The following is a 16,164-nucleotide window of genomic DNA, read 5'->3' as shown; positions in this document are numbered from 1 at the left end:
TTTATATTTTCCATTTGATCACTCAAAATGTCTCTAAAAAGGAATGAATAAAAAAGAGATGCTTTTGAATTGAAATAGATAATCTAAATATACAGTACAGTTGGCATATATAAATATATATATATATATATATATATATATATATTAGGGCTGGGATGCGATTAAAATTTTTAATCTAATTAATTACAGGCTCTGTGATTAATTCATCGCAATTAATCGCATTTTAATCGCACTTCGATATTTGACCTGAGAAGAAGTTTTTTCCAAATAAAACACATTTTGTAGTACGAGGGAATCAACAAGTGAGTTTTTTAAATTTTTTAAATTTCGCATCCACTGGGCCAAGCAATGCACTCTGATCGGCTACTTCTCCCTTTGTGTTTGTTGTCTCTTCTTGGTTGGTGCATCGCTATGATCGGTGCAAAAACGAAGTGCGATTAAAATGTGTTAATTTTTTTAATCGCATTAATTTTCTGTAATTAATTAATCGCAATTAATCAGTTAAAGTCCCAGCCTTAATATATATATATATATATATATATATATATATATATATATATATATATATATAAATATATATATATATATATATATATATATATATATATATACACACACACACACACACACACACACACACACACACACACACACAGTACTATAACATTTACCAGTGGTTCTCAAAGCGGGGTCTATAGGGAACAACCCCTTAAGGGGATTCTAAAGGGACCCTTTCAGGTCTGTCAAGCTGAGAGCATACAAATGGAACCAAATAAGCCCGTAAGGATCCATTTGGTTCCATTTGTATACTCTCTGGGTTACTGAGGTCCTTGAAATTAACAGGTTTGAGAACCACTCGTATAAACTATCTGTTATGGTCCATATTAATGTACTGACTTAATATGGTATATACGTATATACATTATATCTTATGGCATATACAGTTATGTTGCGGTCCAAAATAACATAGGCCTACTGAGTTGTTATGGCTTACACGATATCTAGTATGGTATAAATGAACCGACTTACTTACTATTGCTTAGGGTCCTTGAAGTGATGGAATAATTAAACATTACCATAAAATTACCCCCTCAAGTTAGAGTACATTACTTGTTTATAAAAGGCCCCATCTAGAGGGAAACTCTTCTGTGTTCTGCCATCACAATCACAATTTCTAAATGTACAAAATACAACTTCTGTTCATCCAAAGAGTTATGTAACACAGGTTCAACAGTAGGGTACAACGTAGCCAGTAGATTCCAGGAAATATGTATAGATCTTTGACTGTGAACAGTTCAATTCAGTGTTAATCTTACATTAACCGTTAAACTAACTATATGTTACAGCTCCAATCGAGTAAACTCCAATGGAATACATATCAGAAATAAAAAACAACAACAGTGAGATGTTTTCCATGTGGTATAAATCAAGTATGATTCAAACAATAACATATGGCTGTGGTAGAGCATGGGAATTGTAGTCCATTAACACATCAGATTTGAAACATCTGAGTGTAGGGAAGCTAAGTTGAAAAGATGGTCAAAATGAAAGAAAAAGTAGACATAAATTCAAATAAAATATTTGGCACAGTTCATTGGCACATACAATACAAATTATGACTAATTAAAAACAATCTGTTGAGTATATATAGCTTAATAATTATGTCTGTTTATTTGCATACATGAGGGCTGCCAATGCAGACCACTAGGGAGAGTGAATGGCTTCCTGTTCAGTTACGGAACATATTTAATGCAAAAGGGCTGTTCCATATTGTTCTGTAGCCATTGTCCATTGGATGTGTGGATACCATACTAGTCTTTTCCTTTGTCCATGCATGTCAAAACACCAAACCAGTAAATTATTTATCCCTTTTTTTTCAAATACAAATCCATATTTCTGGCTCAATGTTGTGCTGTAACAAAAAGGTAAACATGTGCTAGTAGCCTTCAATTATAACTATGCGAGCATTTGAATAACAATACTTTGTTTGTCAAGAGGTAGAGTATAAAAACCACTGAAAACATGTGGAGTCTCTCCAGTGGAGATCATGGGCAAGGTAAGTAGGGCTTATTTTCCTCTCTGTCAAAATCAACTGTAAGCTGTGTCACTATCCTGACCAATCTGTTCTCTGTATTGGTTTATTTAGCCTATGATATAGAACTTTATTATTTTCTCCCAATTGTCTGAAGTACATGTTTCAATTACTAAATACAATATTTTAAGCTGTTGCTCTTGACTTTTATTTCCAACATGCAGATTATCTTTTACGAGGACAGGAACTTCCAGGGTCGGAGTTATGAGTGCGGCAATGACTGCACAGACCTTCACTCATACTTCAGCCGTTGTAACTCCATCCGGGTGGAGAACGGCTGCTTCATGATCTACGAACGTCCCAACTACATGGGCCATCAGTACTTCATGAGAAGGGGGGAGTACGCTGACTACCAGAGATGGATGGGCTTCAGTAGTTGTATTCGTTCATGCCGCATGATTCCAATGGTAAGCACCCATCATTTGATGTCACAACATACATAACCTAAGCATGACCAGAGAAACTATTGCCTCACAATCTGGATTTCATTAAAAAAAAAATGAATATAATATAGATACACATTGCACATATTGTACAGAATTTAGAGTAGTTCTCATTTGTGCTGGAATTGATGTGTTATTCTTTACATTGTGATTGTCTTTTTCTCTATTGGTTCCACAGTATCGTGGTTCATATAGGATGCGTATCTATGAGAAGGCCGACTTCAGTGGTCACATGATGGAGTTCATGGATGACTGTCCCTGTGTGTCTGACCGTTTCCACCATCGCCACGTCTACTCCTGTAACGTTATGAATGGCTACTGGATCTTCTATGAATACCCCAACTACCGAGGAAGACAGTACTTACTGAGGACCGGGGAGTACAGAAGATACCGTGAATGGTGTGCCACCTGTGCCATTGTTGGCTCCTTTAGAAGGGTCACTGAATTTTAGCCATTTTGCTAATAGCTGCTGTAAATACCTACCCTTTAGTTTATTAAAGATGTTGAATTTTTAACCAGCCTTTGGGATTTGTTTTCTTTGCTTGCCTAAGATTGTCTCCTTGCCTCTCATCTCTCTCTTGTGGATCAAGAGTACAACATTAATGATAGGCTGCATACATTTAGTGGGGTTCTTATGAATTGGGGAAAATATAGAAAACAAATCAACATATTTGCCAAGACTTTACTTTGTGACCTTTAACACATTTTAAAAATGACATAAGAAGTTGTGTCTGTAATGGTGAAGTAATTAAGCCTCAAAGTCAAGATGGTTCACAGAAAAAGTAGCTCAACACCTATTGAGCAGGATTCCAGTCTATCACAGGAGCTTAACCAATTAACCCTCAATTGAACATAAAATATTCTAGCACAGTATCTTGACACTATGGTAACATTGATGGGCAGGACTGTCATAAAGCGGTGAGAAGGGCCAATGGCTACATGTGGGCCCATAGTGTGTGGACAAGGAGTTTCATGCACCATAGTCTTATCAGTCATTGAATAAAGCATATTCATTGTTTGATCGTACGTGCAGGGCTGCAGGCACATTGTATGATTTGTTGAGACCTGTTGGGGTGATGTTGCACTAAATATAAACTGAAATAAGAAACCACTATAATGAATGTAATCAGTAATGGCAAATATCAATTTTACACAAATTAGACTGACAGAAGAACCCCACCACCATTAGAAGTAGGCTAGTTGACTCCGGTTCTTTGATTATTCATTTCATCATCATGTTATCATCTTCACCTTCCGGCAACAGCCCTTGTGGTAATTTAAAATGTGGTTAACAAAGCATAAGAGGTTATAGAGTAAATGAGACTGTGGACAGGTGCAGACCAAGCTATTATCTGCAATGATTGATCCTATATGTTCAAGAAGCCATAACCCACAAAGAGCTGAAGCTGAGCTAAACATATGTACTATATCAGTGGCACTCAAACCTTTTCATGTAAAGGACCCCCAGAATTATATGTATTTGATCGCGGACCCCCATCTCAAAATATTTTGTTCCAGGGACCCTGAGAAAGAAATTTTGAGTTACAAATGTTCGTGTGACGGAGAGTTTTTTGCGTGGGAGACCCGTTACGAACCCGGGTGGGGAGGTTCGGATCACCTCCGTTACATTGGTGCCGTGACCTGGATTCGGGCTTCCCTGTAGGAGGAGGTCAAAGGGGGGTGAGTGTGACGGAGAGAGTCGCAGCCCAGCGTCAAAAGTCTAGTATCTCCCTCAGACTAAAGGGATGTCTCTTTGGTCTAGTGGTTAAGATATTGGACATTCATGTGGGAGACCCGGGTACGAACCCGGGTGGGGAGATTCGGATCACCTCCGTTACATTTGCATTAAAAATATATTTATATTCAAAGATTTGCACGAATGTCAGCAGATCAATTGTGCAGATCAACTGTGATTGGACCTGGAAAGCATCTGTGCCACTTTAGATTTTAACCACTTCAACCATTATTTTATACTTCAAAAATAGCATTTATACTATTTACTATAGCTCATAACGAGGCACAGAGTGCCAAAACGTGAATGTTTCTTCCCACCATGGTGAAAGATAATTTAACTGCCAACATTAATATTGTCAACGATCTTCTTCTTTTCATTGTCTCTACAGTGCATACCTGTACTTGTTGCTAAATGAATATAAGAACATTTTTATTTTCAAGCCTAAAGGTTATAATTATGACCTTATCTCACACCCTACTTTACGTAATCACAAATGCTGCATGTTCATGGTATTTATGTTGGAGTAGGCATATATTTACTTATACATGCAAATGGGGGTTTATTTTAAATATTGCTCACCCCACAAACATCTTATGAGGAAGCATGATATCCATAATTACTTTTTATATAGCAATTCTTTACTTACATAAAAAGTGAAACCCATTCAGAAAGTCCCAGCCTATCTACTTCTCATAATATTTCCTGTCATGAGGGACCCACTGGCAATGAATTTATATATAGACTATTCAGTAAAATGAAGTTATCATAAAATCACAAAACATCTTTGGAAAGAAGATTCTTGGGATTTACATGAATTTGATTGGTAAAATACAGTAGTATAATCAATAGCTAGGGCAGAATACCTACTATTTTAATGTATGATCTCATACCACATACTGTACTGTACTGTACTGTACTGTACTGTACTGTACTGTACTAGATAGATAGATAGATAGATTTATTTATTTTCGTGTCGTGCACCAAAAAGGTGCCCAGCCCACATGGACTTACAGGACACATACATATAAATCATTTCATTGGTACCATACAGGTATACAAATAAAACAAAAAGACTGTTCTTCAAACTGTCCTTCAAGCATACAATACACTTTGTCTTTTTTCCCAAGCTTTACACACATAATCTGCCAAAAAGAAAATACCTTTACTGAAACATAGTTCAAGTCTTTCATAATCATCCAACCAAAAAAGGTTAACACAAATAGATGACATTTTACTAAATAATCTATGTCTTAATTCATCATACAATGGACAATAAAACAAGAAATGAACCTCATTTTCAATTTCCTCCAAATCACACAGCAAACAAACTCTATGTACTACTGTAGAGAGAATGTTCTCACTCATAGTAGGTGACACACAATGCTTATGCTTATAATAGACAATGGAGTCATTGCTGCCAGAAATGTATGGATGGACATCTATTGTTACACATTTATAGGCACCGTTCAGCAAAAGTCATACTGCTAATTCATCAGCTTTGTGCATTTGAATAACAACACAACATGCCCCCTGGGTTTTGTATAAAATGGACTCAGAATCATGGAGTTGGCAGAGCAAGTTGATCCATCCACTGTGCAACCACCTAAACCACCATCATGGGCAAGGTAAAGGAGTCTACATTTACATTTTCAAATATTAAAAACCAAAACAATTAGAGAAAACTATTTTTAGCTACACCAATTGGATGTATGTCATTATAATTGCTGGAAATCAGGCTACTAAACTTACTTTCACAACTATAACCATTATGTCTCCATTTCAGATCGTCTTCTACGAGGACAGGAACTTCCAGGGTCGTTCCTATGAGTGCATGAGCGACTGCTCTGACATGTCCTCCTACCTGAGCAGGTGTCACTCCCTCAGGGTGGAGAGCGGCTGCTTCATGGTCTATGAGAGGCCAAACTTCATGGGCCAGCAGTTCTTCATGAGGAGGGGAGAGTACAATGACATGCAGCGCATGATGAGCATGGGACTGACTTTCGATAACTTCAGGTCCTGCAGAATGATCCCCCAGGTAAGAAAATTGATGATTACCATGTCATTCTAACTATAGTACAGTAAAGATTACCATGTTAAACCAGGAATTTAGTTAATCTAAGATTTGATGTGAAACATATTAAAGTGTTTTATTTCCATTTTCCTGAATCAAAAACATCTTGAAACACACAACCTGTACTGTAAATGATAGTGTAGCAATGCTTGTTAGTCATAACGTCCTTGTATTGCATTACAGCACAGAGGTCAGTTCAGGATGAGGATCTACGAGAGGGAGAACTTTGGTGGTCAGATGAACGAGATGATGGATGACTGTGACAACATCATGGACCGTTACCGCATGAACGACTGTCAGTCCTGCCACGTGATGGACGGCCACTGGCTGATGTACGAGCAGCCCCAGTTCAGAGGCAGGATGTCGTACATGAGGCCCGGAGAGTACAGGAGCTTCAGGGAGATGTACATGGGAAGTGGAATGAGCAACATGAAGTTCATGAGCATGAGGCGCATCACCGATATGTGCTAGACTGTAGTTTATGAAAGTAAATAAATCATAATTTAATTCATAACATTCGTTACTGCGTTAATGCTTTATTTATTTTTTGGGTGTTTTGTCCTTAGACCTTGATTGCAATAGCTCAAACAATTAATTCTCTGAACACAACTCATGCATGCACTCAATGCATGTATTCACACAAAAAGATTAAGAAAGGGGTTTAGGCCTATGGTTAATTTCCAGATCTTATTGATATCTGCTGCTATTATCCATTGTGACTTGAGTACAAGAATGACTGTAATAGTAGGTTAGATTAAATACCTAAACCACCAACACTGAAATCAACAAATAGTAAAGCAATGGCATTTAGGTACTGTAAGTGTAAAGTAGGGGAGGGATAGACCTGAAGAAGTGGAGTAAGCGTAGGTATACCGGTAGGTTGGCTAAGGAATTCTGAAGTTGCTCTACCAATAACTTTAATTGATCTCAGTCAAAACACACCTGCATGTCCTACACATTTACGGAACGTATCTCAGGCCTATCGTCCAAAAAAGCAAGAAAAGTTATTACCTGCATTCCATTTATTTAGCAAACGGAATATAGCATCCTGGAAACAGAAGTGCAAATGTGGTAATTGTTGGCAACAATCCCCTGCTATGCAAGACTACTTCAATGGTAATATTAGCTAATGTTATCTGGAATTAGTGTGTGTATATTTTGTATTAAAGGAATAGTTCACCCCCAAAATAACCTTTCTTCTATTGATTACTCACGGCATGGAGACTTGAGTTCAATAATATTTTTTGTTTTTTGTCGCATTCTCAAGCCAAAAAAAATATTTTTGTAAATTTACCGAAGGGTTACTCCCTGACTGTTTTTAAATGAATGCAACCTTAATCAGTATCATTGGTGACACTTGTGTTAAACATGTGTGGCAGAGTTAGGGAAGCCACAAGGCTAATAGTACACTGAGACCCGACACAAAGGCAGAGTGAAGCCTGTAGGCGTGTTTATTGAAAATTAAGGTAATGTATGTGTATGGAGTCGGAGCAGAGTGGAGGGCTCATATGGCAGGTGAAGGGATTGTGCTCCATTGCAGGGGTAGGCTGTAGGGCAGGGGCAAGCAGTCAGCGAGGTGAAAGGGGGTCAGAGGTTGGAGCTTCAGTGTGGCAACAGTGGCATCATGGCTGGCCCCAAGGCTCCCAGTCACTGGCTGCTTCATATTCTAGAGGGTAGAAAGAGAGTTGGTGAGAAAATGTAGTAGGCCTATAGAGCAAATTTCTCAGGTCTTCTACTCTGAAGGGGGACCAGCTGGTCATTCAAGGCACACATTGCTTCAGTCACCCGGTCCTGTCGGTTCACACTTTATAACATCCGTAAAATCAGACCCTTCCTCACCCAGGAGTCAGCCCAGCTCCACATCCAGACACCAGTCATATCAAAACTTGACTACTGTAACTCTCCCCTCACTGGCATGTGCACTTAAGCCTTTCCAACTGATCCAAAATGCCACCGCACGACTGGTCTTCAATTAGCCTTCTCCGGTCCCTCCGTTGGCTCCCGGTTGCGGCTCACACAGAATACAAAACACTGATGCTGGCCTTCAAGGCAGCCAAAGGTATGGCACCTTCATACCTCCAAAGCCTGATCAACCCCTACAACCCCACCCGTTCACTCAGATAAGCTAACACAGGGATGCTGACAGAACCCTCGCTAAATACCAGGTCTCCTCCACCTGCAGGAGAGACTGGTTTACAAGGCTAAGACAGTTCGCCCTCCTGACCCCCAAACTGTGGAATAAACTCCCTGTCGCACTTAGAACTACAGACTCACTCCCTAGCTTCCGCCGTGGACTGAAGACTCACCACAACTCATCACATTTCTCTGAACTTCGACCTTTCACCAAACAAATATGTGAATAGGTCAGCTCATGATTGCTATGGAAACCATATGTAAGAAGGTAATATTCTATCATTGATAAACATATGGTTACATTTTACAGTGCCAAATTGGAGAAATCTCACTTCACAATCACATACTCACCACACATACTGTAAATGTTTCTGAACATTGCACCTTTCACTGGTATGGGAGCTCAATACACACACGCACAGCCACAGGGGTGTGCATAATTTGTGTGATATGATTTAGCCCAGAAGCCGATTAAAAAGTAAATATTCTTCTTCTTTAGCTGTATTTTTGATCGGGCCAAAATACAGCTGTTTACAAGAGACTTTGGATTACACTGACTGTGACCGTTGTTTTGGAGTTAGCTGATCTACAAACTCAAAATGCGTCGCATTGTGAGCTTGTAGATCTGCTATTTTCAAAAGATTTTTATACAGTTTATACATGTGAAAACTTGTGAAATGGGACATACTGTACTTTGTACTTTTGTACTTTTGTACTTTTATTCAAATACATTTTGAATTCCAGACTTTTACTTGAAACTGAGTATTTCTACATTGCAGTATTGATACCAGTATTGCTACCAAATTCACACACTATTACCGGTATGTCCATTCCACCAAAGAAAGGGAAACCTTCCATCTCTTGTAATCTGCGTAATCACCCTTGGTTCAGGAAGAAATGGTATCAGTTGAAGTTGGGGTGCTTTTAGAGTATATCATTCAGCTCCCTCTTTCCCCTCATATTGAATCGCAGTGGTTGAAATGATATGCAGGATGGCCATGTCTACACCTGTAGTGGAACGAATTGTCTTCAAAGATGATCCAAATGTAATTAGTCATATAGAGGATGCTTATCGATTGTTTGCTTAGCATGACTTTGACGTGTATTGTTCTCTCAAGCGAACCCTTTACCAAATTCTAGAAAACAAAAGATTTATCCAGAAAAAAAAAAACATTCCTTCCTTTTCCCATTGTAAATTCTGATTGGCAAGCGTAGCTCTTTTATATGCTCCTGAAATACAAACATTGCTGTTAGTTAAAATGACTTGTCAGCCTTTTTGAAAAGATAGCGTGTAGCAAATTACAAAAGACATTTTGTTTTCATTGTCAGCATTGTGAATCACCATTTTATAACTAACAATAGCCTCAAGGTTTAAAGTTAACTCCTTATGTACACAATTTCCATGGCTAAACCCATGATACATTGGAGTTATTAGTATACATTTATGGTGAGAGCACCCATTATGCAGACATTTATTTTAAAAATCTAATAAATGCTCTTTATTTTTTATCCATACCATATTTAATTAGTCTACAATATAATAATTGTCAAATTAAATATGGGAAGTAAATGTAACTGTTTATCTGACTGTAAATGAAGACGTGGAACAAACTGGTCATAAGACAATACATGTACCGGTATACCTGAGTGGGCTATTGAATATTTACATTTGCCTTTTTATAGGCATTGTCATAGTCAAATTAACCATAATTTGGCTAGTTTCTTCCCCATGTGACTTTCCTGTGATATTACTCTAGCCCCATACTGTATTTACAGTATTAATATACTGTATATTAGTACAGTATATGCATTATACATACATACTGTATATTTGTCATGTTTGGTATAGAAGAACAATGTGTAGGAATGGAATTTTATAATTTACAGATTCATCAGGTTTTAATTGCCCTGAAGAGTTGAAAACCTTCTTATGACGTGAAATAGAGTTTAAAGCTGTGATGCTGCTGCCATCCACGGTGTAAATTGTAGTGAGCCAGTAAACTACTCACGCCTGTATGCTGGATGATCGCTCTGTTTTACTTACAGCAATTGCAACAGCAACACCCATAGAAAATTCCCACCATAATATAATTGCATTGAGTATTGGGTGCTGTTAGATGTGAAATTATATAATTTGAGATGCAGTAAGTAATCCAGGAAGCCATTTAGAAGAACGTTAACTTTTATTTAAACCCTTTTACACTGTTGCACTAATAACAGGAATCCATGATGCGCCTCATGCTCATGAACTTCATGCCGCTCATTCCCATCTGACTGAAGTTCCTGTACTCTCCAGGCCTCATGTAGGACATCCTGCCTCTGAACTGGGGCTGCTCGTACATCAGCCAGTGGCCGTCCATCACGTTGCAGGACATGCAGTTGTTCATCTGGAAGCGGTCCTGCATGTTGTCACAGTCATCCATCAGCTCGTGCATCTGTCCACCGAAGTTCTCCCTCTCGTAGATCCTCATCCTGAACTGACCTCTGTGCTGTTGATGGACAAGTGTGTAGAGACAAAAATTATCAACTAAACCTAAGAAGCTGTTGTCACTATAAATCTATATTTGTAGATATTGGACCTTTTCAGTTAAATAGTTGTATGGGTGAAGCTTAGGTGCCGGCGCAAACAAGTAAAAGAATAACTACCATGGGGATCATGCGGCAGGACCTGAGGCAATCACTCATTCCCATACGCTGGTAGTCGGCATAATCTCCCCTCCTAACAAAGTACTGGTTTCCCTGGTAGTTGGAACGGTCGTACACCATGAAGCAGCCGCTCTCCACCCTGCAGGAGTGGCACTTGCTCAGGTAGGAGGTCATGTCAGCACAGTCATTGCTGGTCTCATAGGAACGACCCTGGAAGTTCCTGTCCTCGTAGAAGATGATCTGGAAAAAAAGAACAAGCTTTTATGAATGCTGCTGGTCTCACATAATTACAAATATATCTTTCACAATGGACATTCCTTTAAAACCATGTTACGGTAAATCGTACATGATAGCCAAAACAAAAGTTTCACACACCTTTCCCATGGTCATGGCTGTCGACTACCCTATTGTACAAAAAAAGGATTGCACAGTTACCTCGATGTCCCCTCTCTCTTTTATACCTGACCACACACCCAAAGAATACATGACCCTATTGTTTAAATTCCTGACAGAGCAACATGGAACAGAGGCCCCCGTGCAATTCAAAGTGGCCTTCAACACGCTGTGATTTGCGGCGGTGTGCAATTGTGTGAAGAGGCCCAGCTTTGTATTGTCCTTGTTGAATAACACACTCTGATATGGTTTAATTCCTAATATTCTTTCCAATATTGAAGTATCATATTGTAGTTCACACTATGAGAAAATATGCAGTCTGCACATTTGTTTACTATATAATGTTTTTAAGGAGTTCGTAACAGGTACAGAACAGTGCATTGTGCACTCATGAAAACAGACCCATGTGTCAACTTTTATTAGATGTTCATGTAATGCTTGCGTTGTCAGTTAATGTGTGTCAATTAAATTAGTGAAAAGTTCAAAGTAATTGCCGTTTTCACAGGATAAACATGCATTTTTGGATTGAAGCTCAATTGTATTGATCCTGACATTATGAGGTAGAACTTACAGTCGAGTATAACCTTGGGTGAAAAGGCACATTTTCAGTACCTTTTACAAGGCTTGTAAGAAGGACATGTTTTCACATTAGTGCACATTCTTCTGCCATCTGCAGTTTTGACATTATGTATGTATATTTCAAACTGCAGAGCTGTAGCAGAATGTACATCAATATGCTCCAAATCAATGAGTCATAAATATAAAACACTCGAAATTACAATGAAAACACAATGAAATTATGTCGTCATTCATGGGAGATATTAAATGCACCCACTGCATGCATCCAATGCCCGCCCCAGATTCTTGACTTAACCTACCCTCACCAAACCCATGCCTAATCATAACCATACTAACAGTGCCTAACATTAATGCATGCTCAGCAGTTGTATCTGCAGTAGTATTTCTCATCATGGGATAAATGTCTGCCATCTTAGCTGGATGTTGTCACCAGCCACCTAGAGCATCAATAAGATGTTAATCTAGGAAGTACTGGACCCTTTTCATAGGGTCAATCAAATCAATGAATCAATGTGCATTAATGTATGTGCACCAGTTCGCAAGCATTGACTATACTATAGTCTCAGCACTTGCTCTTTTGCACACCTAAATCAAACAGACTCATAAATGTAATTAGCTTACCTCTTATTTTAAGTTCTATTGTTTACACTTTTATTAACGTTATGAACACAACCAACACACTGGCCTACCTGAGGTGTCACACATACTGTAGCCTATTCAGACACCATCTATAACCACAAATTAGACTTTGAATCCTGCAATTAGGCACATACAGTACTAGTATGATGGCCATTTGGAATGCAGGTTGCGCAATACCCATTGTACCCATAATACAGTATGGGCATGGTAGTAATACAGTATGGGCATCTGGGTTCAATTCACTCTGCACGGTATGAACTGGCCATAAACATGAACCCAGCAGGGCTACAGCTTTTTAACAGCAAAGTGGTGGCGTTTGAACATGTGGTGGCTCGTTTCATGTCTTCTCCCCCTAACCTGCTGGACTCCAGAAGGAGATACAGCAGCAGTGGTTCAAGGAGAAGCCATGGGTGAGCCATTTCCCCCCCCCGCCTGGATATTGTCCGTGTGAGGCTTAATATCTTTGTTGAGACCAGCTCACCCCATGTTTCCCAGCCAGCTCCTCACACTATTAGGAAACCCACTAGCCCTGATGCTAACCAGCAGAAGACCCAGTAGGCTATGCGGACTTGCTTTTGTATTTTCTTTCTTTCTCTCTTTCTTTTTATTTATTTCGAACATCATACAATACAAAATCACAATAAAAACAATAGGAAAAATATAATATAAAAACAATTCCCATCATCTCAAACAATAAATCATAAATGTGTTCGAAAGGGAGTAGGAAGAAGCTGATGCTTATAATATCCTACCCCTTCATATCAATTTTATACAGTGTTAAAACAAATCTTGTGAGAAATATATATACATCTTAAAACAAAAAAACTAATAGATGAACACACACATTTGAACTTCACATACCGTAACTTCAGTATCCTTTCCATAACTATTTCGAATTACCTCCTCATTTCTGTACCTATTAAAAATACTTTTTTTGTATTTATATTTAAATTGTGTCATACTAGAGCTTTGTCTTATCTCCTCCTGCAGTTCGTTCCACAAATGAACACCACAGACTGAAATGCACATATTTCTTTGTACAGTGCGTGCAAAAGGTTGCTCTAAATCTTCTTTCTTTCTTAGGTCATACATTCCCTTCCCTCTTCTTTATCTTTAAACATTTTTTGTAGGTTTCTTGGAAGTAAAGTGTTCCGAGCTTTATACACCATCTGCATAGATCTAAATGTGACCAGGTCCATACATTTTAAAATCTGTGACTGTAAAAACAATGAATTTGTATGATCAAGATACCCAACATTGTGCACTATCTTTATTGCTCTTTTTTGTAGCATGCATATCCTTTTTAGAGAGTTCTTATAAGTGTTTCCCCATACTTCCACACAATAGTTAAAGTATGGTAGGATAAGTGCACAATATAGTGTACTGTATGTAAAGCTTTAAGATTCAATATGTACTTAGTTTTTCACAGCTGTATGAAGCTTCCTGTATATCCTGACAATTCATGCCCAACTAGAAGCAGTGCTCTTCCGAGCACAGGTCTCCACCAGGCCGTGCGTCCTGGTGGTGCTACTGTATAATAGGCCAATGTAAAAAGGGTGGCATATGTTCTTCACCTTAGATCTTTCATGGCAATCGGACGCTGCATGCATGATTTCAAGCATTGTGTTCCAAAAATGTGTTTTGCTAAAGTCTACCTGCTGGTGGCGCTATAACAGGACAATGTTAAAAAGGTAGCATTTGTTCCTTGACCTAGTGGGAATATGTGTGGCAAATGTCACGGTAATCGCAAGCTGCGTTGATGATTTGAGGCATTTTGTTCAAAAACGGAGCAATCCTGCAAACTTTGGAAGCTAATATTAGCCAATCAGGATGGAATGTGAAATATCAGACGGATCGGACTTGATCACATGACTATAGAGATACTGTGTACCGATTTGCATGATTTTTGGATAAAATCTCAAGGAGTAATATCCAAAAATGTGTTTTACATAAGTCGGCCCAAAGGTGGCGCTATAAAAGGCTGATGTGAAAAATGCAGGGCAAAGGTTTATCCTTAGCCTCTAGGGAGTGTGCTTACAAAGTTTGAAACTGATCGGTGGAGTTATAGGTAAAACCACAAATCGGGCTGTTATAGTGCCACCATGAGGTTGATAAAAAGTGGCATTTCTTCCTCGGCCTAGTGGGAACGTGTGTGCGCGATTTCATGATAATTGCACTTTGCGTTTGTGATTTGAGGCATTTTGATCAAAACGGCTCAATCCCACAAACTTTGGAAGCCAATCTTAGCCAATCAGGATGGAATATGCAAAATCGGACAGATCCGTGTCGATCACATGACTGTCGAGATATTGCCTACCGATTTGTAGGATTTTTGGACAAAATCTGTAAGAGTAGTGCACAGAAATGTGTTTAGCAAACATCGGCCACTAGTTGGCGCTAGAAAAGGCCCATTTGAAAAATTTAGGGCAGAGGTTCTAGATTGGCATCCAGGGAATGTGTGTGCTCACTTTGGCAGCGCCCGGGCCAACGGCGACTGAGATTTGGCGCTCACAAACTGCGAGGACTCACGGACGCACGCACGCACGCACGGACGGACGGACGCACGGACGGACGGACACACGGACGGAGGGGAAAACATACTCTCCCTCAGCCTTCGGCTGGTGGAGACAATAATCATATCTGGGCACCAGCCTGGCTCGGGGAGACCACCCGGACAGCTGCTCACCAGCCAGCTAGCTCTCAGCTTGCTAGCCTTCAATTGACTAGTGACCAGCATGCTAGCACCCAGCCTGCATCTCCAGTTCCTGCCTGTCTTGATTCTGTGCTTCCTTTTTGAGGGGAACTGTCTGCCTGCCAGGAGATGGTGTGGTCGCCATTGTCCCCTACGCCACCGGAACCCATGCTGCCCAGCATCCTGGCCAGAGCCCCAAGCCAGAGCCCTTGCCAGCCATCTCCCTAGATGACCTGCCTGCACCCTCTGCATCTCTCAACAGAGACGTCAGTCATCTACAATGGTGACCTGTGTCTGCCTGAGGTAATAGAAGCGCTCTCTCTCTCTCTCTCTCTCTCTCTCTCTCTCTCTCTCACACTCACACTCACACTCACACACACACACACACACACACACACACACACACACACACACACACACACACACTCTCTCTCTCTCTCTCTCTCTCTCTCTCTCTCTCTGTCCCACCCTGGTCTTTTTTGCGGATACCGCCATTAAGTCGGCTGTTCGGTGCTGCCGAGATGTTGTGACGAACCAAACCGCTTTAAATTTGGCTCTAAAAGTGGAGTATGCGTCAGCCCTAACCCTATCCTTAACCCTAACCGTATGCGTAGCCAATAGTCGGAGTAATGACATGTCGGACTTATGGGCAGTCCCTGACCCGACCCATGACTACAAAACATAGCATTGTCATAAATAACTGTACTGATAAAATAATAAACACGTCAAATATTAAAATGG

General features: G+C 39.7%; 3 protein-coding genes across 4 annotated transcripts; 2 read left to right on the top strand and 1 right to left on the bottom strand.

Annotated features, from left to right (window-relative positions):
* Positions 1–2,250: 2,250 nt before the first annotated feature.
* LOC308308292 (gamma-crystallin M2-like) lies at positions 2,251–2,986 on the top strand (the record flags this gene model as incomplete). Its single annotated transcript, XM_080753676.1, has 2 exons — positions 2,251–2,499; positions 2,714–2,986. The coding sequence occupies 2 exons, from the start codon at positions 2,251–2,253 to the stop codon at positions 2,984–2,986; spliced, it is 522 nt and encodes a 173-aa protein (XP_080609802.1).
* Positions 2,987–5,886: 2,900 nt separating this feature from the next.
* On the top strand, positions 5,887–6,812 carry LOC308308288 (gamma-crystallin M1-like; the record flags this gene model as incomplete). 2 transcript variants are annotated; one of them, XM_080753672.1, is made up of 3 exons in its annotated part: positions 5,887–5,895; positions 6,054–6,305; positions 6,525–6,812. In XM_080753672.1, the coding sequence occupies 3 exons, from the start codon at positions 5,887–5,889 to the stop codon at positions 6,810–6,812; spliced, it is 549 nt and encodes a 182-aa protein (XP_080609798.1). The 2 variants fall into 2 exon arrangements, with proteins under 2 accessions (XP_080609798.1, XP_080609797.1); XM_080753671.1 differs by lacking the exon at positions 5,887–5,895 and having other exon boundaries at positions 6,039–6,305.
* A 3,872-nt stretch (positions 6,813–10,684) lies between these two features.
* LOC308308289 (gamma-crystallin M3-like) lies at positions 10,685–11,510 on the bottom strand (the record flags this gene model as incomplete). Its single annotated transcript, XM_080753673.1, has 3 exons — positions 10,685–10,963; positions 11,121–11,360; positions 11,496–11,510. The coding sequence occupies 3 exons, from the start codon at positions 11,508–11,510 to the stop codon at positions 10,685–10,687; spliced, it is 534 nt and encodes a 177-aa protein (XP_080609799.1).
* Between the last annotated feature and the right edge of the window lie 4,654 nt (positions 11,511–16,164).

The sequence above is a fragment of the Nannobrachium achirus genome (assembly GCF_963921795.1).
Source record: "Nannobrachium achirus genome assembly, chromosome: 22".
Classification (NCBI taxonomy): Eukaryota; Metazoa; Chordata; class Actinopteri; order Myctophiformes; family Myctophidae; genus Nannobrachium; species Nannobrachium achirus.
Note: the sequence above shows the minus strand (reverse complement) of the source record. Positions and strands in the feature narration are given on the sequence as shown.